The sequence below is a fragment of the Penicillium samsonianum genome, assembly GCF_028829775.1.
Source record: "Penicillium samsonianum strain IBT 33392 chromosome Unknown utg000001l_segment0_segment0, whole genome shotgun sequence".
Classification (NCBI taxonomy): domain Eukaryota; kingdom Fungi; phylum Ascomycota; class Eurotiomycetes; order Eurotiales; family Aspergillaceae; genus Penicillium; species Penicillium samsonianum.
In genome coordinates this window covers 651,615-670,888 of record NW_026643259.1, presented here as the reverse complement: position 1 = coordinate 670,888, position 19,274 = coordinate 651,615, and the positions used below count along the sequence as shown (strand labels likewise).

The 19,274-nt window shown below is 46.4% G+C and overlaps 11 protein-coding genes across 11 annotated transcripts; 7 read left to right on the top strand and 4 right to left on the bottom strand.

Moving 5' to 3' along the window:
* Positions 1-438: 438 nt before the first annotated feature.
* N7471_000265 (uncharacterized protein) lies at positions 439-831 on the top strand (the record flags this gene model as incomplete). Its single annotated transcript, XM_057272986.1, has 1 exon — positions 439-831. One exon carries the CDS (start codon positions 439-441, stop codon positions 829-831), a length of 393 nt encoding a protein of 130 aa, XP_057141165.1.
* A 1,190-nt stretch (positions 832-2,021) lies between these two features.
* On the top strand, positions 2,022-2,666 carry N7471_000264 (BTB/POZ domain-containing protein; the record flags this gene model as incomplete). Its single annotated transcript, XM_057272985.1, has 2 exons — positions 2,022-2,074; positions 2,126-2,666. The coding sequence occupies 2 exons, from the start codon at positions 2,022-2,024 to the stop codon at positions 2,664-2,666; spliced, it is 594 nt and encodes a 197-aa protein (XP_057141164.1).
* A 1,396-nt stretch (positions 2,667-4,062) lies between these two features.
* N7471_000263 (uncharacterized protein) lies at positions 4,063-6,045 on the top strand (the record flags this gene model as incomplete). The annotated part of the gene is made up of 4 exons (XM_057272984.1): positions 4,063-4,337; positions 4,399-4,669; positions 4,719-5,064; positions 5,120-6,045. The coding sequence occupies 4 exons, from the start codon at positions 4,063-4,065 to the stop codon at positions 6,043-6,045; spliced, it is 1,818 nt and encodes a 605-aa protein (XP_057141163.1).
* Positions 6,046-7,902: 1,857 nt separating this feature from the next.
* Positions 7,903-9,870, top strand: N7471_000262 (DEAD/DEAH box helicase; the record flags this gene model as incomplete). Its single annotated transcript, XM_057272983.1, has 6 exons — positions 7,903-8,006; positions 8,060-8,132; positions 8,185-8,299; positions 8,354-8,384; positions 8,435-9,454; positions 9,510-9,870. The coding sequence occupies 6 exons, from the start codon at positions 7,903-7,905 to the stop codon at positions 9,868-9,870; spliced, it is 1,704 nt and encodes a 567-aa protein (XP_057141162.1).
* Positions 9,871-10,207: 337 nt separating this feature from the next.
* On the bottom strand, positions 10,208-10,729 carry N7471_000261 (uncharacterized protein; the record flags this gene model as incomplete). Its single annotated transcript, XM_057272982.1, has 2 exons — positions 10,208-10,472; positions 10,521-10,729. The coding sequence occupies 2 exons, from the start codon at positions 10,727-10,729 to the stop codon at positions 10,208-10,210; spliced, it is 474 nt and encodes a 157-aa protein (XP_057141161.1).
* An 881-nt stretch (positions 10,730-11,610) lies between these two features.
* N7471_000260 (uncharacterized protein) lies at positions 11,611-11,814 on the bottom strand (the record flags this gene model as incomplete). Its single annotated transcript, XM_057272981.1, has 1 exon — positions 11,611-11,814. One exon carries the CDS (start codon positions 11,812-11,814, stop codon positions 11,611-11,613), a length of 204 nt encoding a protein of 67 aa, XP_057141160.1.
* A 637-nt stretch (positions 11,815-12,451) lies between these two features.
* N7471_000259 (NACHT domain protein) lies at positions 12,452-14,195 on the bottom strand (the record flags this gene model as incomplete). The annotated part of the gene is made up of 4 exons (XM_057272980.1): positions 12,452-12,561; positions 12,614-13,210; positions 13,276-13,650; positions 13,700-14,195. 4 exons carry the CDS (start codon positions 14,193-14,195, stop codon positions 12,452-12,454), a joined length of 1,578 nt encoding a protein of 525 aa, XP_057141159.1.
* Positions 14,196-15,463: 1,268 nt separating this feature from the next.
* On the top strand, positions 15,464-16,938 carry N7471_000258 (uncharacterized protein; the record flags this gene model as incomplete). The annotated part of the gene is made up of 5 exons (XM_057272979.1): positions 15,464-15,538; positions 15,798-15,962; positions 16,016-16,077; positions 16,301-16,601; positions 16,795-16,938. 5 exons carry the CDS (start codon positions 15,464-15,466, stop codon positions 16,936-16,938), a joined length of 747 nt encoding a protein of 248 aa, XP_057141158.1.
* An 8-nt stretch (positions 16,939-16,946) lies between these two features.
* Positions 16,947-17,309, top strand: N7471_000257 (uncharacterized protein; the record flags this gene model as incomplete). The annotated part of the gene is made up of 2 exons (XM_057272978.1): positions 16,947-17,176; positions 17,231-17,309. The coding sequence occupies 2 exons, from the start codon at positions 16,947-16,949 to the stop codon at positions 17,307-17,309; spliced, it is 309 nt and encodes a 102-aa protein (XP_057141157.1).
* A 22-nt stretch (positions 17,310-17,331) lies between these two features.
* Positions 17,332-17,977, top strand: N7471_000256 (uncharacterized protein; the record flags this gene model as incomplete). Its single annotated transcript, XM_057272977.1, has 2 exons — positions 17,332-17,791; positions 17,868-17,977. The coding sequence occupies 2 exons, from the start codon at positions 17,332-17,334 to the stop codon at positions 17,975-17,977; spliced, it is 570 nt and encodes a 189-aa protein (XP_057141156.1).
* A 755-nt stretch (positions 17,978-18,732) lies between these two features.
* Positions 18,733-19,266, bottom strand: N7471_000255 (uncharacterized protein; the record flags this gene model as incomplete). Its single annotated transcript, XM_057272976.1, has 1 exon — positions 18,733-19,266. One exon carries the CDS (start codon positions 19,264-19,266, stop codon positions 18,733-18,735), a length of 534 nt encoding a protein of 177 aa, XP_057141155.1.
* Positions 19,267-19,274: the final 8 nt, after the last annotated feature.

The window sequence follows — 19,274 nt, the reverse complement described above, 5'->3', positions numbered from 1 at the left end:
ATAGTGTATTGTCCTGAGTACTCTGATCATGCATTTACAATTATTGTTTCGCTTACTTTTAGTAAATTAGGTGTTTTCCCCATCAAATGTGAATTAATATATTGACAATTTATCTACCATCTTGTTTTTTGAACGCTTTTGACGCGAAATTCACAGGGCAAAGTGAAAAACATCAGACCAAAACTCGGGGGGACTACAAGTCAGCGAAACTCCGCGGGAAATGGGCGGCCCATGGGCAATGCCCATGGGCCATCTGCGGGCTGCAGCAAATATCGGCCAATCAAATCACTAGAAACCATAGATCAGCAGTCACTTTATGATCTATCAGCCTCAATTGTTTCTAACGCCAACGACTTTCCTCTTTCTCTTAGTTGTAGCAAAGGAAGAATGTAAGTCTCACTTCTTACTCTCTCTATATAGTTACTACCTTTCTCAATTATGTATACCATAGGGTCTCAACTATCTGACATTTATTCCTCGTCGGTCTACGAGGGAGACAGCTCAGAACGCTTTCCATACCCTATCCCGGATGATGCATTCACGCTGGACCCATCGTCCAGCCAGCAAACCCTTACCTCAATTACTGATACCCAATTGAGTCAACCCCCTCCTATTCCTATAGCCCTCGAACGCGTTGGCGCCGACCGACATAAATCCTTCATTTTATACACCGAAATGAGCAAAGACGATTTTCTCCACTGGTGGCTTCAGACAGAGCAAGGCAGCAAGCAGGGTAGTCCGCAGGTTAACGCAGATGATAGCGAGAATGTAAAAAAGCTCCATTGGGATGGAACGGGCAACACGTCGGATATTTGGACTCGCTTCAAATAGATAGCCCATTATACGTCTGGCATACCAAAGGTTATGTGCGAGAGATGGAAAAAAAAAAAACTTCTGCGCAAATCTAATTTTTGAAATTTCACCACAACGCCTTGGGCCACAGCCTTCTAAATAGTTACAAGTAAATTGTAACTCCCTACTCCATCGATTGATACCAATTTTGTATTAGTAGTAAGTATGGTGGCGCCGGGAAGCCAATAGCCTGTGAAGGGCTACGGCTGAATTGATTCAATTGAACGGTGCCTGCATGCTGTTTATCTAAATCTTAGAGAACTGTAAACAAAGGGGCGGTCAACTATAGTATATAGTGTCCTCCAGGGCAGTAAGGCTACCTTGCTTTCGCGGCAGTATCGGGTGCGATGCCTGCACGGGCAGAGCCCGGGCTTCAATGTGGCCTTGGCCCGTTACAAGAATACGGAAGAAGTCGAGACTACTAGATGGGTATATAGCTTGATTCCTTGAATCTTGACTCTTCAGAACTATAACTAGACACTACACTATAGATATAATATAAACCATTGATAATTAAAAGTTGAAACCCTAATTCGAAGCTGAACCTATGATATGCACTAAATCCTCCTATGAGGGCATACATTAATAAAGTTTTGGTTTATAATTACGAGAGAATACAGCCTATTTCTACATAATTTATACAGTTGACCCTAAGTCACGTTTTTTACCTATTTGTTATGCTTGTTGAACCTCAGGTTCACCCGCGGGTAACCTCCATGAGGTTCGGTCCAAGATAGAACCGCCCGGAGGTTCTAGGTCATGGAACCTTAACCTCCGGGTGGGTGAACCTCCTTGAGGTTCGTGAGGTTCACCCGCGGTTCCTAGCCAGGTCTAATCAGGTGATGCTTAGTTAGTTAGTGAGCAGATCACGTTGATTATATAATAGCCCGTGATCAAGTCAGAATACTCAGGGACGTGCTCAGTTTTACTCAGTGATCAAAAAGCGGCAAGAGGTGAGCACTAAAACGGCTTTCAAAGGGAAAGGTCGAGTGTGCCAGGCATTATCCGGTACATATGTAGTCTACAGGGTATAGATACCCCGCTTTTGCTAGATTGAATAGATCATGATTCTTCTTCCTCTTCTTCCCCTTGCTTGTAGCCACAAGAATTTTCATCTAACGAATTTGGTTTAATTCATTGCTATCTGACTCGCTTTCAATTTAGTAAATATGGAATCTTGGGGACCGAGTGAAATCGATAAGGATAGTCATCTAGTCGAAGCGTAAGTGATTTCGCGACAATCTACGTCTTGATTATTGACCAGATGCAATAGCGATCTGAGTGGCGGTGTTGTGAAAATCGAGGTAGGAGTATCAAAGACTCCATTCGATGTCCACCTGGAGCTACTGTGTACCTGCTCGCCTTACTTTGAGAGCCTGTTTCAACACCGTTATGACCTGGTTCTCGCAGACGAGGTTATTTCTTTCCCAACAGAGGATCCCCAAGTCTTTGCCCAACTCATTCTTTGGATGTACCGTGGTACCGGTTGTATTAAGTTACTTGAGAGCAAGAAATTGGATTTTCTGACTCGGCTGTGGATTTTGGCTGGCGATTTTAAGATGGCAGAGTTACAGAACTCTGTGATGGTAGTCTGCAAGAGGAAGACCGAGACTTTGCCAATGGGATTTATGGGCGTCGATACAATCAATTACATCTATTCTAATACCTTAGCTCAGTCCCCAATGCGTCGCCTCGCAGTGGATATATGGGTGCGAAGGTCCAGCACAGAGCGCTTTGAAAAAAGACAAGAGAACTTCCGCGAGATTTCCTTGAAGATCTCTGCATCGAATTCATTAAGGGGAGGGAATCGATGATATTTCCTAGAAGCCTGCTTGTGTTCCCGGAGGATCGTTACTCTATTCCACTCTCGTCGGAGACAGACGGGCATGTAGATGCTCCGCTACCACGAGAAGCCATGAGCATCGACTCCAGGAAAACCAAAGTTCCTGTCTCTCAAGCGAAGGGCAAATCGATGACATCGGCTCCAGTACCAGCCAGTATTGAAATAGCTCTTGACGAACAAGAGAAGATGGTCGAGCAGTTGGATGGACTCGAAATTCACAGGCAATAAGCAGTCATGAGAAGCCATTTTCCAGACAGAAGGACAAATTACTCTACTTTTTCTAAGTAGAGTTTCTTATACCATGTACGTCTTTATCGCGATCGCGAAGGGCGATCGCTTTTTCAATCTATCAAGATTGTACTTGTTCAGCACCGTGAAAATTAAGGCCAGCAGAAGAAACAACAACCGCGATATGCAGTAATATTCCTAATGCCATAAAAGCCCTGGGTATCACTTGCCACCCCAGCTGGAAACTTTCAAAAAGAGTTCAAAATGGGGGCAACGAGGGGCGCCAAGGGATAATCGCGAGATACGGCCAGCGCCTTAAGTTACGCCATGAGGCTTGTACTGAGTTTCTCATTCGGCGGGATCTTAAGCTGTTCCCATGTCTACAATGATATACACACAATTGACTCGATAGCCAAATAGCTGAACTATCTCCCTAATCTAGCCCCAATCGTACGGATATATCACGTTGATCTGGGACTGGATTAAACGGATTTGATGAGTTACGCATTCATTTTATGTAGGAAAGGGGATAGAAATCAATTTTAAGCGTTTATCACCCATGCACACAACGCAGATAATAGAAAATAATCAAGTCCGAAGGCTTGGCAAATCTGATAACTTCCCAGGATTTTTTTTCGATGCGCGTTTTCCGGTTGCTGGAGAGAACATTGTTGGCCCATAATGCCAAGGTTCCATAATAAATTTCCAAGCAGCCACACGAAGCTTGAACTGACGTTGGAAGCGAATGGACCCGAATGGGTCTCAATGAAGGTAACTGAATGCGGTAAAGATCTTTCAGCCACTGGCGATCTGATTAGATCTTGTCACAGGCCGACGCCGGGTTGTCTGTGGCTCCAGTGGAGCAAGGGTCCACGCACTGAACGAATATGTTTGGACTCCATTATATTTATACCGCGTATGTTGTCACACTTTTTATATAGGAGGAAAGGATTGTCGGTTTGACCCACATATGAGCGTTCAAAACACTGCTAGCTAATGTGCCGACTTCGGTGTTTTATGTGGGAATCCCGCATGTTTTATGTTATATTTTAACTTGCCTTTCCCTCGTGGTTCCAAAATACTCTTGAAACCTTCAACTTGTTTGAGTTCTTGGAATTTTGCGTTTCATATCCATTGTCATGACGCTTCGACCTTTGATGCAAAGGGCCCGGTCGGTCTTCCATCGAATGAAAGTCGACAGTGATGAGGCTGCAAGTTCTTCGGTCGATACAGACAGAAACACAATAGAAGCAGAGAAGTCAAATGGGCCAGTCACCCATCCCGAAGAGGCACTTCCAAACAATGGTGCTGAGCTACCCGGTGTGCCCTATGAAGAGCTTCAACATGGTATCCAGGAAGTTGAGGCCGTCGCTCAGACCTGGTCGAAAGCGTCCTTGATTTTCGTTTTCATCAAGTAAATTGATTTACCTCCCGGGGGCTTCTTCTGAACTATCGCTAATGTTATACTTCAATAGTATGTGGTTCCTTTACTTCACCTATGCCTGGATATCGTCAATTGATGGCAGCTTGAGCACTTATGTGGCTAGCTCTTTCCAACAACACTCTTTATCTGGTCTTCCTACCGCTATTGCGGATGCTTTCTCCGCTGCCGTCTTCCTTCCAGTGGCCAAGATGGTGGACACTTGGGGTCGAGCCGAAGGGTTCCTGGTAATGTCGATTTGCGCCACCGTGGGCCTCATTCTTATGGCCTGTTGCAACAGTTTCCCTGTCTATTGCGCTGCAAACGTAAGAGAATATCCCTGAATTATGAATCCAATGTTAATAGCTAGTTTAGGTTTTTTACTACATCGGCTTTGGAGGTATGCGATTCGCTGTGGATGTCATCACCGCCGATCTCTCGCAGTTGAGAAACCGAGCTCTTGCATACGCTTTCACGTCTTCTCCATACATTATTACGGCCTTTGCTGGACCAAAGGTGGCGGATCTATTCTACGCCCATACTGGCTGGAGATGGGCCTATGGTACTTTTGCTATCATCTTCCCTATCGTGGCTGCTCCGTTGTTCTTCGTCCTAAAGTTCAATCTGAAAAAAGCCAAAAAGGGAAATGCTGTGGTTATCAGAGAGAACAGTGGACGTTCATTCCTTCAAAGCGTCTGGTTTTGGACTCTTGAATTCGATTGTGAGTATTCCAAACTGTCAATTGACTTTTCTACAAAAACTAATATCTCATTTAGTAATCGGAGTTTTCATCTTTACTGCGGGTCTTGTCCTATTTGAGCTTCCATTTGACATCGCTAGCGAGGCTCCCAACGGCTGGGGCACAGATTATATCATTGCCATGATTGTGGTCGGATTCTCGATGCTCTTCTTCTTTGCTTTCTACGAGAGATACATCGCTCCTACACCTTTATTACCTTATTCCTTCCTCACCAACCGAACCGTCGTTGGGGCATGTCTCTTGGATGCCACATACCAGCTTTCGAACTATTGCTGGAACAACTACTTCTCGAACTTCCTTCAAGTAGTTAATGACCTCACTATTGCCGAAGCTGGGTATATCACCAATACGTTCGACGTGGTTTCCGGTATACTTTTGTTCTTTGTAGGATGGTCGATCCGGAAGACCGGTCGCTTTAAGTGGCTCCTTTATATTTCCGTTCCTCTATACATCTTTGCCCAGGGTTTGATGATCTACTTCCGTCGTCCCGGCCAGAGTGTTGGTTACCAGGTTATGTGTCAAATCTTCATATCCATTGCCGGATCGATCTTTATCATCGTCCAGCAGCTAGCTATTCTCGCTGCAGTTGATCACCAGCATGTCGCTACAGCCCTTGCCTTGCTCAGTGTGGTTGGTACCATCGGTGATTCCGCAGGTCTCACTATCTCTATGGCAATCTGGAACAACACATACAAGAAGGCTCTCACGTGGTATCTGCCAAACTTGACAGACCTGGAGATGATTTATGAAGATGTCGAGACACAGTTGAGCTATGCTCCCGGTACTCAGATGAGAGCAGGCATCCAGAAAGCGTACGGCTACACCCAAGTTAGGATGCTTTCTGCTGGTGTGGGTGTGATGGTCCTGGCATTCGCGTGGACTATCATGATCAAGAACATCAACCTGAAGAAGGTTGCTCAGGTCAAGGGTATGGTGTTCTAAGAGATCAATGTGAACCTCAAGAAGGTTCGTCGCAAATCACCCACTCCTAGCAGTTATGCTTTGGCGCTCTGCACGATTTGATTCCTGCTTGTGTTGTATTTATTCGGTTTAGAGACACATTATACTGCCCGCCATGAAAATACTTTGTTTCATTTCTTGGCTTTATGATATTTCACCTTTTTCTATACCCGTTAGATCCTTTATTTTTTATAACTGAAATGAATATGAGTTCTGTTGCATATGATGTTGCTGGAGATCCTACATAGTAGCAGCAGTATTTGGCATCTTCCTAGTGGGGCTTCACATAAAGAGGGAGTGCTCGAGACGCAGCAACACGCGGCATTCAGCTTTAGCATTGACAAAACACCGATCAGCTTTCAAACTTAGTAGTCAGGTAGGTTTTCCAAACTGGTTGATCTGTTTCAAAATCGCGATAGCGGAAGTGGTTGGTATGGTTTCGAGCGGTAACGAACCGACTCATGACAGGCTTTGCGGGGAGATAAGAGCGTCTTAATATGCCAATAGTCAGTGAAAATTGTTGTTAAATGGGACTTTTGGGGGACGCTGTAGGGCAACGCGTGCGGCACAAAGGGTGAAATGATGGTAGGTAAAATCATCGATGTTTTGGCCCCCTCGCTAGGCGCTCGCGCGTGTGGCTGTGCAAATTCGCCCACTTCCACATCCCTTTTCCCTCTCCAGGCCAGCGTACAATGAATTGCAGACGGAACCAGCAAAACAAACATTAGTTTATTTTACTATGTCTCCGAGCCAACGAAAGCATAAACGACCCCGAAGGGAGTCCATCAATGCAGGGTCCGAGTCAGCGAGCAAGATAGCGCGATTGAAAGATGCGCTCGAACCGAGCCATTCAGATTCGCCTTCGTCTGGATTGAGGCAGCCGCTAGTAAGGGAGTCAGATGACTCGTGCGTAAACATTGATCTCGATGATATCGATAGCACCACCAAGGTCCATCAGTCTAGAATCATTCCCGATTTAATAGACATCACTCTGGAGGATGTTTCAATGGAACTCGACCCAATCAATGTGGACTTTGAACAGCTTGATTCCATTCTCATGCCTACGGTGCAGCCTCCCAACTCTTTTTCAAGAGTTCAGGAAACAGTATCTCTCTCCGATAAACTTGGCACGACCTCGTATAATATTTGTTTCGGCATGGTCAATATCTCCCATCCCTATCTCCATACAGAAAGTTGCTGACATGGGTAGCTTATAATGAATATTTCTGCCTTCATGTTGCCACAACTTGCTCGAGATTCCGTCCCAGTCAATGCACGAATACACGGGGATTTGCTCAAGTTCCATCTCCCCAAATCAGACAAATATATCGGTCTGCTTCAGTCACAAACGCTGACCCGACTTGCTGAAAATTTTACGATAACCCTTTCCCCTTTGCTTCAAAAGCCTAGGGATGGTATCAAGTCTTCGAGCCGTCAGCCTAGGAAGGTCCAAATGCACATTGTCATATATGGACTACAGACAGACTTCGACGCAGTAGGCCGTTCGTTGTCAGATGACAGTCTTTATCTTCAACATCCATCCCAGATTGATGACGGTGTTCCTTACAAAAACCCTCAGTTCCTGCTACCCCCCGGGTTCGAGATGCCCGATCTAAGATCCACAACTATGGAGCCTTCTCCAAGACTCACATATACTGACGATTGTGGTGATCACTTGGACCGGAAACAGATGAATGAGGTACTTCAAACCTTTGACAGCGCTAGTGGGCCAGCCACATATACCAATGTTGGACCGAGTCTACGTCTGAAAACACAGCTTCAAGAGTGCGTAAACCTTTGTATGAAACTTTTCTTAGCTAACTTCACTCGAGGCACCAAATGAAGGCGCTGTCCATGATGGCTGAAAAAGAGCTGGGACCTGTTGACCAGCCAAGTTTTCCGTCTCTCTGGGACGTTCTTAAAGGTTCAGATGGCAACAGAAGGTAAACCACATGCAGTCTCTGCAAAACATGAGATCAATCTCTAATATATACAGGTATCGGCATGCAATCACTGGAATAACAAGATTGGCTTCGCCGCCGCCTCTTTCTGGCGGGATATTGGCTGATGTACGCTCGGTCATTCCATAATTAATTTTTCTTTAATTCTGATAACAGACAGGAAATGGGTCTTGGAAAAACTTTGAGCGTATTGGCTCTCATTGCGTGGCATCTTGATTCCATTGAACATCAAAACGGAGCTCCTCGTGCGACACTTGTCGTCACAACCTTATCCAGTAACAACACTGCTCCGTTTGGAAAAAGAAAACGAATTTGCTGACAAGCAAAAGCGATTTCTAGTTGGCAGCAGCAGATTGATCGGTATTTCTCTGTCGCCTTGTTATAAGAGTTTATTTTAACCTTTACCACAGACACTTTCACCCTGGGCAGCTCCGAAGCATTGTCTTTCACGGCTCTGATCGACGAAAGCTATCTTCAGATATATTGACCAAGGACATCGTTATTACGACTTACGAGACTCTGAAATCTGAGTGGTCCAGTAATCGGGCAAATAGTCATCTATTCTCCGAGGTCCAAAGATGGAGACGTATTGTTCTTGATGAAGGTTGTTTCTTTTTTTTCCTGATTATAATGAACCGTATAAGCTTGCTAACACAATCAATTCTAGCTCACCATATCCGGAATCGCTCATCAAAAACATTCGAAGCGGTCTGCGGAATCCGCGCTCAATATCGGTGGTGTCTCACTGGGACTCCAATTCATAACCAGATGGATGACTATGGAGCATTGTTGTCATTTATCGGGGTGGAACCATTCACTGGTTTGTCTGGAAAAACTGCATTTGCCTATTGGGTAGGCTCTTACATCTGGACCGAAGCTAACAACACTGAACGCCTTGACCGGTTAAAAAAGCTTGTTGCTGCAACTTGCCTAAGGAGAACAAAACAACATGTGAGAAATCAGTTAAAACTTCCTCGCCGTACCGATAAGGAGCATTTGGTGGAACTAAATACCTCGGAGCGCTTACTATATGGCTTTTTCAAAATTCGAGCATCTTCACTAGTTGCGAGAAGTACCGTGCATCACGAAGCTCTCAACAAAGGGGGGTGGGGTAATATTCTTACTTTAATAAACTGTTTGAGGCTGATATGCAACCACGGCGAAGAACTCCTATCTTCTTCCTCGTTGGAATTGTGGAGAAGCCGAGATGCTTTCGCCAATGATCTCGACTTACGGGAGAACGACTCACAATCCAGCACGGAAGCTTCACGCAATCATTACCCACAGATTCTGCCGCTAGCTGTCACGAATTTTGGACAAAATTCTAGCAATGTTTGCCTACCATCTTCGAAAGTTACGGCTCTAATCAACAATCTCCGAGCTGAACAAAACGAACACATCCCCAGTGATTCCGAGAAACCGATAAAAAGGTAAGCGTGGCATCACCGGAATCCTTATATCAAGCTAAAGCAGTGTATCCAACAGTGTGATATTTAGCTATTGGACAAAAATGTTAGACCTCATCGCAGTTGCTTTGCGGGAGAATAACTTCGAGTTCGAGCGGATAGATGGGCAAACACCACTTGAAAGAAGGTTTCTAGCTCTCAAAAGGCTGCATGATGACCCAGAGTGCACCGTGATGCTTGCAAGCATTGGAAGTATTGCCGAGGGGTACGCCAACGGCCATGGATGTGACTACTCAAATATACTTACTGTCTATTCTGAAATAGGGTTGATATTACAGCAGCTTGCCGTGTACATATCATTGAACCTCAATGGAATCCAATGGTTGAAGCACAGGCCCTCGACCGGGTGCATCGCATGGGACAAACTCGAGATGTGGTGACAACTCGCTACATCGTCAAAGATTCTATTGAAATGGTGGGTTAGCCGATCTTCCTTTGCTCGTCCGAGCCTTTCTGTCCTTTCGATGCTTCTTACTAAACGATATATTAAAAATTAGTACGTTCAGGATATTCAACAGGCCAAATTAAAAATGGCACGGGAACCCTTTGGGAACGTTTCAGCCCAAATGATCACAAATGAAAATCGGTTACAGGTACGGAGACTTTGTTGATTCCCGCGCTATTTTTATTAATATATAATATAGAATCTACGACAAGCCTTGGTTTAACGATAGGGCGGTTGATTAATTAAGTTGAGAGCATTGGCGTCAAGTCTACCTAGATTTTAGATGTGCTTTTCTGTTTGATATTCTGAGATCGCTGCTCTTGAGCCCATTCTACCAACTTCTCCCATGGCATGCCCAGCCATTTTTCAATCTTTTGTGTTCCTCTCTCCATATCAACTGTTCGTCTTGGCCCATCCTTTTTCTCATCTGATCGCTTCGTTCGAGCGTGGGACCAAAAAGTCCTAGCATCTGCGTTTGGATCTGCACCCCAAAGAAGCAGCAATTTCATCATCTCGGCTGCTTCTCTTGTCATCTTCCTAGAGGCAAGATGCAACGGCGTTTTTTTTGTGGATTCCTTTCCATACCTTGCAGCGGGTCTGAAATCCACTTCCGCTCCGCCCTCAAGTAGAACCTTCGCCAGAAAAACTGAGCAAGTCGTTGCAGCTATTAAGCTCAACGCACGGCCTAATTGAGGCTTGGTCAAATTCCCACAACGAATGAGTTCTTCCCAAAACCCTGCCAGTCGTTCCTGTTTGATGGGATTTGTTATGCTCCGGATGAACCCCTCCTTCATTATGATTAGTTCTGGATGGCCTTGGCTGGTGGAGACGGCATGTGAGACATATTTTTTCCACACGTGGAACACTTCTGGAGAATCCGAATTTGCTCCACTTGAAAGAAAGAACTCACTCAGATGACTCGTCATAGGCCGTCCATGTTGATCCATGCAAGTGTTGGCGAATTTGTGGCTAAGCCACTCTAAGACCTCTACATTCTCGCCCAAAAGAGAATCATAGGCCATGGAAGCAAGGATTCTGTACCTTTGGTGTTCCTTGTCACAAGCCTCCTCATCACAAGCCATATATAGAGCTTGTACCATCGGCAATGGTCCAGAGTAGGCAGCTTGATCAAGAAGAGTACGCTGACTGAGGGGATCTAAGGAGTGGAAACGCCCACTTAAAGCTTGCACCTCGGCAGTCAGTCCGAGGGTGATGAGGTCCGATAGTAACGGCACAAGTTCATCCCGGTCTGGATTTGGAAGAAACCGAATGACTCTTGGCTGAGTGTCACGGTGGCACTTTTCTGTATGCTTATCCAATTGTCCTCGAGAGGTAAAACCGAGGGTATAGAATTCGCACGCAGGGTGTGAGCACTTGTATGATCGATCGTGGTTTTCACAGTGTATTTCACGCGAGGAAAATCTCTCAAACGCAATTCGTTGGGGTTGGCATATGGCGTAATCGCATCTGAAGAGACGTTTACCGTAATGTTGCTGCAATTTGGCACAAGCGCAATTGACTGAATGATTCAGTGTCGTACAGAGAAGAGCTTCGAATTGTCCATGAATTTGGATCGAAATTTCTGACAATGTGGATGGGTCATTATTTGTCCACTTATCATCTAGATCCAGGCTTCCGGGTTAGCACAAGGAATTTTTATTTCATCGGTTTTGATTTATAGCAAAAGTTTCAAGTGCAATGGGACGGTACCTTCGTCCAGTTTCCATTTCCCAACATCGAGGCGACGTAGTCCAAGGGCGTTGTGTAAAAATTGATGCTCTTCAGGTAGCTTTTCCTTGAAAGCTTCAAACTCATTAGCCTCTGGAAGACTGTCCACCGTGGCTCCTTTGTGGCCAATTTTGGCTCGATCGAAGCTCATGTTCTCTCGATGTTGATAGAACAGAGTTAATGCTTCTATTAGAGGGGTGGGTAGAGGTTGGTTGCTAATAAGCCTTGAGCATCTTTGGAGGATGTGCAGAAGTTGACTGGCTGCAAACCAATATAAGCGATATGCACCAGACAGAATATGCTCTTTTATATGACTTGGCTCAATCTCAGAGTCAAATATATCAAGACAAAGATATCTCAAACATGTTGTAGCCATGTCAAGATTTGCCTCCAATATCCGCACAAAACTTTGTGACTGTAAAGAAAACAAGTATCTGTTTCCATTAGCCTTCCTCAATGGATAAAGGGCAACAAATAGAGCTTACTCTTTCACAGTGAAATGCACGAAGTGGACATAGTCTCCTGATACTTCAACAACGGGACCGCAGAGCTGAACTATATTGAGGGACCCTGTATTCCGTGGCAGCTGTACGTCGGTCTCAGCCACCATATCTAGAGCAAACGCAAGTTCTTGTATTAGGATTGGAATCGGGGAGCACCCTATCCAACCAAGTGCTCGTCGAGACAGCTCTCTTGTTGCGGGTTGTAGTTCATGAAGCCTTTGAAGAACACGAGCATAGCTTGGGGAAAAGGACTTAGTATACAGATAGTTTCGGGGGGCGATTATCTTACGCATCTTGTAGAGTCTCGGGTAAAGCTCTTAACTCATTTCGAATTGATTCAGGATTGTGGCACATTTGGACATTGTCCATGACAACTTTCGCGTAGAGGAACATTCCTAATTGATCGAGAATTAATAGTTGAAAAAGCACTGTTTGATTTTGGTATACCTTTAGCCTTAGCTGCCAGCAGAGATAGGAGATTCGTAATTGCTGAGCAAGCTTCTTCATCGAAATCTGATTCACTCAGCCATTTTTGACTTGTAATCGAGACGAATGATTGAATACATCCGCCGTTCTGGTCGTCCACGCGGACTGCTTTATGAACAGTTTTCCTCATGATCCTAGAAATGTTATCCTCCATTCTGCTGCTTATGAACAGTTTTGTTTCAAGTGCATCCTGCAATACGGATAAAATCTCACGAAGGGTTGTAGCTCGTTCGCCTTCGGCGAGCTCATCTAGTCCATCTATGATGATATGAGCTGGCCCTACACAATTCAGGAGGCTGCATAGCGTTTCTCGGGCAAATTTGGTGTTGCTCTTTAGGTTCCGTTGGCTTGACCGATAAATCTCGAAAAGCTTGATCCTCATATCCTCTCTAAGTGCTTCGTCAAATCCCTCAGCGCCAATGACCAGTTGGAAGATCAGGGAGTGAAGAATCGATATTGTGGAAACTTCCCCTTGCTTATAGCTCAGGAAAACAAATAAAACGGTCGTTCGCGAAGCTTTGGCCTTTTCCACGATCATGGAAGACAGGTATGATTTTCCTACGGGCAGCATCTCCGCGTCAGTATTTCCATCCAAGTGTTGCCAATCACCTGCCTTAACATACCTGCCCCGGGTATCCCTTGTAACCAAATAAGTCTATTTGTTGTATCATTTGGATCAAGCCATTTGCTTATAGCTTTGTCCCTTTGGATCCAACGTCCTGTCCTCTCGCACAGGTTCCTCTGGAACCGATCCAGTTCGTCATCGTACAATCTTGGGGAAATAAAGGTCTCAAGTTCGTTATAATTTTGCCGTGCCTGGAACTCGAAAGTTGCTGCCCAGCGGTCGAAGTCGATAACTCTAGCTTGATGGGCTTCACTGATATGTTCAAGATTGACTTCATCCCGTAGGAGGAAACTATGGCGCTCTATATTGCTAACCACGACGTCAATCTTGCTCCTGTGCTTTGGCCAGACAGATTCGAAAACAAGTTTCCAATCTATAATTCTTAGCTCTCCTCATTAGATACCATTCCATGGGGGTCTCACGTTTCAAACTGAGGAAGTTCAAAGCGATGCCAAAGAAATCCAAGATATCTTTGTAGAATAATATCAGAGCATCTTTAACCCGATCCTTCGCCTCGAAAAGCATCGTGTAGTTCTCGAACAAAGGCAATTTGTCTCCGATGATGTCCATTGTATCGACAATAGCGTCGAAGGACTGTGTTGTGGCATTCGCCATCTGAAGCAATAGCTTTATCGGCCCCCATATCAACGCTAAAATATCTGGCTTGACTTGAACAAATTGTTCAATCACTTGGGAATATTGGCCAAGCTTTTGCAGAAATTTATTTATTTTCCGTAGGCACCGCATTCCGGTTGTGTTACTCTGTTGAGCTTGAAATTGCATAACAAATTCATGGATCTCCTGTATGGAAGTGGCATTGGAGATGCGGTCAAACAGCGAACGGTCTTTTTGCGATGCCAGGAATTCTCTCTTTGCAGCCATGAAGGCATTGAGAAGGTGGGGGTTAGGAGTGGCCATAATGAGATATGGTGAGAAGCAAAGAGAACTCAGGCCTGAATTTATTACCAGCAACTCTCCTCAAAACACTCAGCCATAGCACCGAGGGGGTGGCTTAGCTGTATGGCGATTTGGAGCTACGGTCCGATCGCTTAGCGTGACGAGGGTGCATCCTTGCATACAGTAATTTTCAAAATCAGCTATCCCCTTGCCCGGCAGCGCTAGTCGTGATTAGCGGTAATTTTGAATTAAGTGGTTTTATTGATCAGATGGCTTCCACCGCCTTCTTACAAATTAGGAATAGCCTTATATCCTCAAATTCCCACGCACTATTATGCTCCATAAGCTAGAATGCGCTTTATTTAGTTACGTGCTTATACGCGTTTCTACACATCATGGATTCATGGGGTCTACCTCTAGGAAAGGCTGAAGAGTAGGTTTCCGCAAAGCCCAACTTTGGGCCCGAGGTCCGGGGTCGAAACCCGACCCTTTTAAGGGTCGGGTCGGGTCGGGTTTCGAGTTTTGCGAGCTATGCGGAAGTCTACTAGAGAGGCCCTAGATAATAATTATTATAATTTTAGTAGCGCTTATACTTCTTAGAACTAGCTATAGGATAAGCTCTTAAACCCTAAAGATAATAAGATTCTTGTTCGCAAGCGTTGTCCAAGCCACGGAATATATAATTACGATCAAGGATTGCTGGAGCCAGTTTCGTGATATACCAATGACCTCAAATATCTGATAGGGGATCTTGAATTGTTTGAGCTCATTCTCGCCTAAATAGAGGAAGGTCTATCAGAAGAGGCTTAGTTGCTAATTAATTCCCTAGTACGCCATCCTCGGACCCAGGAAGGAGGAAGTTCTGGAATTCCTTCTCAGCAAGAGTCAGCCACTGTCTCCGCGTCTATATCTTCTACTTCGCTATACAGAAAAAGCCTCTTACGAAGACACGCAGAATAAAAGATTAGCGGAGTTTTATCCTGGTAAGCTTTTACAGCAACATTACTATCCTCTACTACGAAATGCCCCAAGAGATAAGAATTGCAGTGCCTTCCAAAGCCGCATTTGGTGTGTGAGATACCTATCATATGCCTGACTTCAATTCAAACGATGCTTGGACCATATCCTTTGACAGCCGAAGACCTCTAACTCAAAGGGCCGTGGCGTTTTGATTCAAAAAACACGACACGATGTACAATCGGGGCAAGTCAGGCTCTGCAGGGTCTCATCTATGGAAAAATCAAGTTCGCCATCAAAGTCGGAGTTCCGGACCATCTCTTTACATCAACATGAGGGAGCAATACTGCGATGTCTACAAAACGTGGAACGTGGGGTTCTTGCAAGCTGGTGTGGATTTGATCCACGTTGTTAACCAGCACTCTATTTCTTAAAATTTTAGAGAAATTTATCGACTGACTTGATATATCCAAATATCATCTCTCTAAGATAGAGCTCCTGTAACCCAGAAACTAAAGATACCATTAGGCCAGGTCTACCTCGAGGGTTGCCTCCGCGTGCTAGAGTGGTACGCGGGCGAAGGAATCTAGTTCTATTCATGACTACTCTTTATCTATAGCATTGTAATATGTTGAAAGGGCTAATTTGATGCCAAAAAAGATATAGCCAGCCCCGACGACCTTGCCTACTTGGCGAACATATCCACCGTACGTTGTCGAGCCCGTCAACGAGGAAGACGGCGATGACGATGATGACGACGACAACGATGATGATGATGATGATGATGGCGCCGGCGGGATCATTACGAGCTGCAAGCTATGGTTTTTCAATGTATGTCCTGCACATATGTCATCCAACATTGCTTCCACGCTAATGATGTCCAGATATGCCTTGGTGGGCGGTTCAAGTCGATCAGATGGACCCTCCCTCCCGGAATCTACCCACCGTGAGTCTGATTCTTCCCAATGAAAACTACGTGTATCGGATAGGAACTAACATCTCTTGATTCTCACCCTCAGTGGTCCGCCTCCCCCAGATATTCTCGGTCCCCCTGGAAATCCCAAGTGGACTATCAAACCGACGCTTCCCCCATGGCCGCACTCACGTAAGAAACTGCCCTCCTAGAGAACAAAGAAGCCCTTCTCACTGACATAACTTGCCATCTGCAGCGTCGGCCGGGACAACAAGCTCACATACAGCGACGAGCCGTCCTGCCAGACCGAGTCGGCAAAGCTCTGCTCCACGACGGTCTTGAAGTCGGAGACCCTGGTCGGAACCATCACGTCCACGGTCACTGCCACTTCAGCCGCCTGCGAAACCGTATACGACTGCTCCTTAACGGACTGGGAGTCGACCACAACCACCAAGGCACCAATTTGCGAGCCCACGTCGAGCAGCGGCGGCGAATATCAGCCGCCTGCGGCCGGGTGCCCGGCTCCGGCCATCGTCTACCCCAAGGATCCAGAGAACGTAGGCTCGATTCCGAGCCTGCTCTAGGGGTATAAAGACTACGTAGAGGTGGGACTGACTACGGAACGCTGGGTGGCGTTCTACTGGATTCCCATGCTCGGTCAAGATACCATGGACGCTCTGAGGCAGTCGGCAAGTCTCTCCCCCTCGCCCGTGAAGGTTGTGAATCAGAACTAACGGACAAGTGGAACAGCCCGATGTCGAGTACGCATACTACTACGAGGAGTCAAACTACAACACCGGATTTCCCTTTGAGGTGGAGGACACCCCCCAGGATTGGAACCTCCCCCTCCCCCTGAGCCATCGAACGAGTTGCGAGAGAAATTTGACCCCCTGAACGACACGATGCGGCACGACAAAAGACAGACCGATTTTAGCGTGGCCCGAAATACGCCCTATTGGGCCCAATCCCAAGTGTCCCTGGCCAAAGACAGTGTCTGGCTCTCTCCGGGCAGCGATAGCTACTTCCCCGAGGCATCCAACGGCGATGTTTACAGGTATACCTACGACTCGGTTAGCGCGATGGATACCTATGTGTACATGCTGCGCGAGGACGGCATTTGGAATGGTACCCGGTACGTTCTCCATCTCAATTTACTGTTCTGTCGGGCTAATGGATGGGATTGTAGGAGTTCGTGGGTAGGAACATCGAGTACCTGGACTCTCAGCACAGCTTCGGGCCTGACTCCCCCCTACGGATCAATATAAACATGGATCTGCGGTTGCTACGATGGTGGTCGGTAATCGACTTGGCGTGTGTCCAACGTGCACTTTGGTCGTGGTCACCACCCAGCAACCGACCAGGGAAGTGGGAGACTGGTTCAATTATCCCAACGAGAAAATCATTGCGCAACTTATCGACGTCCAGGATGATGTCAAGAACAAGAACCGGCAGGGCAAGGCGACTATCAACATGAGTTTTAACTGCGGCGGAGAGCTTTGCAAGGGATACTACTGTGATCTGCACCCGGAGATTCCTCATCCCCCGGATTACTATGATCCCAAGGACCCGAAGAACCCTCATGGCCAGCCCCCGGCGCCTCCTAAGCCAACATCGACGACGACCGGCAGCCCCCCAACAAAGACGCCAGAGCCCCCCGAAGGAACATTCCCATTAGACCTCTGTGTTGGCTCCACCGTGACGCCCTCCGGGCAACACCCCGTTTACTCCTATAGCGCCTATGGGGCGGGTAAGTGACCATCCTCTCCTCTCCCCTCTCCCCCAGCCTCATTTTTTTTATAGACGAGCTAACTCTCCCCCTCCAGGCGCCCACTGCTACGGTGTCTTCATCGTCGACGGCAATATTGGCTCCTCCCCGACATCTGCGACGCGCCCAATAACAACTTCGCCCTCGATCAATGCGGCACCGACATGACCTTTGTCAATGAAGGGCCGGAATTCTTCGACGGCTGCGGCTACCAAATCGAGATTGCGGGCAAGAAGTACACCCCGCGCAAGCTGGACCCCCAGGACGAGGATAACCCGTGCTCGGGGCACTGTGACCTGTCGTTCATTACGGGGCTTTTGTTGTATGAGAGTTTATCTGTTCCTGATTGTGAGGCATAGGTTCGTTGGTTGGGGAAGATGGAGATAGTTAACTAGATATATACATTATGTAAGGCTATATATATTGTGTCATATATGGCTGGATTTGCAGGGAAAATCATGTACAGGTTAGATGTTGAAGAATGTAAGATAGCATAGTCAGTCAAGGCCTTCTTATTATATATTCCGTTGTTCTTTTGCCCTAGTGATATATATATATATTCTACTAGCTCACAGTCCCCCCAATAGCTCATAACATGTCTTACAGCGAGTCTTCGTAAAAGTTCCTCATCTTTATTAACTTTAATTATCGATAAGAAGAAGTGATCTGAGAGACGATCAGGAATAATCATCTCATCTATCTAGTTCAGCAAGTAGTCTTGAACTTTCAAGGAGGATTCTTTAGGGAGAAGGTCTCTAGCCATTGAAACGAGTAACCTTTCGGAGCTAGACTGAAGGAGGCGGGTCTTTAAGCGGTAAGCTTGAGAGGGTAGTTGTGACGGGATCTTGAGGGACCTATAGCCTAAAGAGAGTGATTTTTACGGGTATATAGGCCTCAATGATAGCCTAGAGATAGGGGTAAAATCATAGTAACTGGTCCAGTAAAGTGTGGACCCGGCTCTCAGCCATGACGCGGACGCCGATGCAGCGTTCCCTCTCTACCTCCACGACCAGTCCCTCCCCAGTGGAAAGATCAGTCTCTGGCGGGGCGTTGTCTGCGCTCCTCTCAGTTGCAGCTGAAGTCAAGCGCCTCAACACCTCGTCAATCGGGTTCACCCCCGGTGAGAATTCCATCGATGACGGGGTACTGGGTGGGCTCGGTCTAGTCAAAGCTGAAACCAAATCCCTCTCTACCTCCTCGAGCCGTTTCTCCCACGTGGCAATATGAGTCTCTGGCACGGTTTCGCGCAGGAAGTCGGTCAGCCCGCCGACCACCTCGACTGAACTAGAGACAGGGGCCGGTCTTTGTTGTTCTTGTTGTTGTTGTTGCTTCGGGGCAGTCTCTGGAGAGGGTCGACGGATTCTGATGAAAGAGTATTGTAAGAAGGCGCCGTCGTCGCTGAATCGGCCACGGCGGTCTCGTCGATCCATAAGAACCACCCAGCTCCCGGGGGGCATCTCCCTGA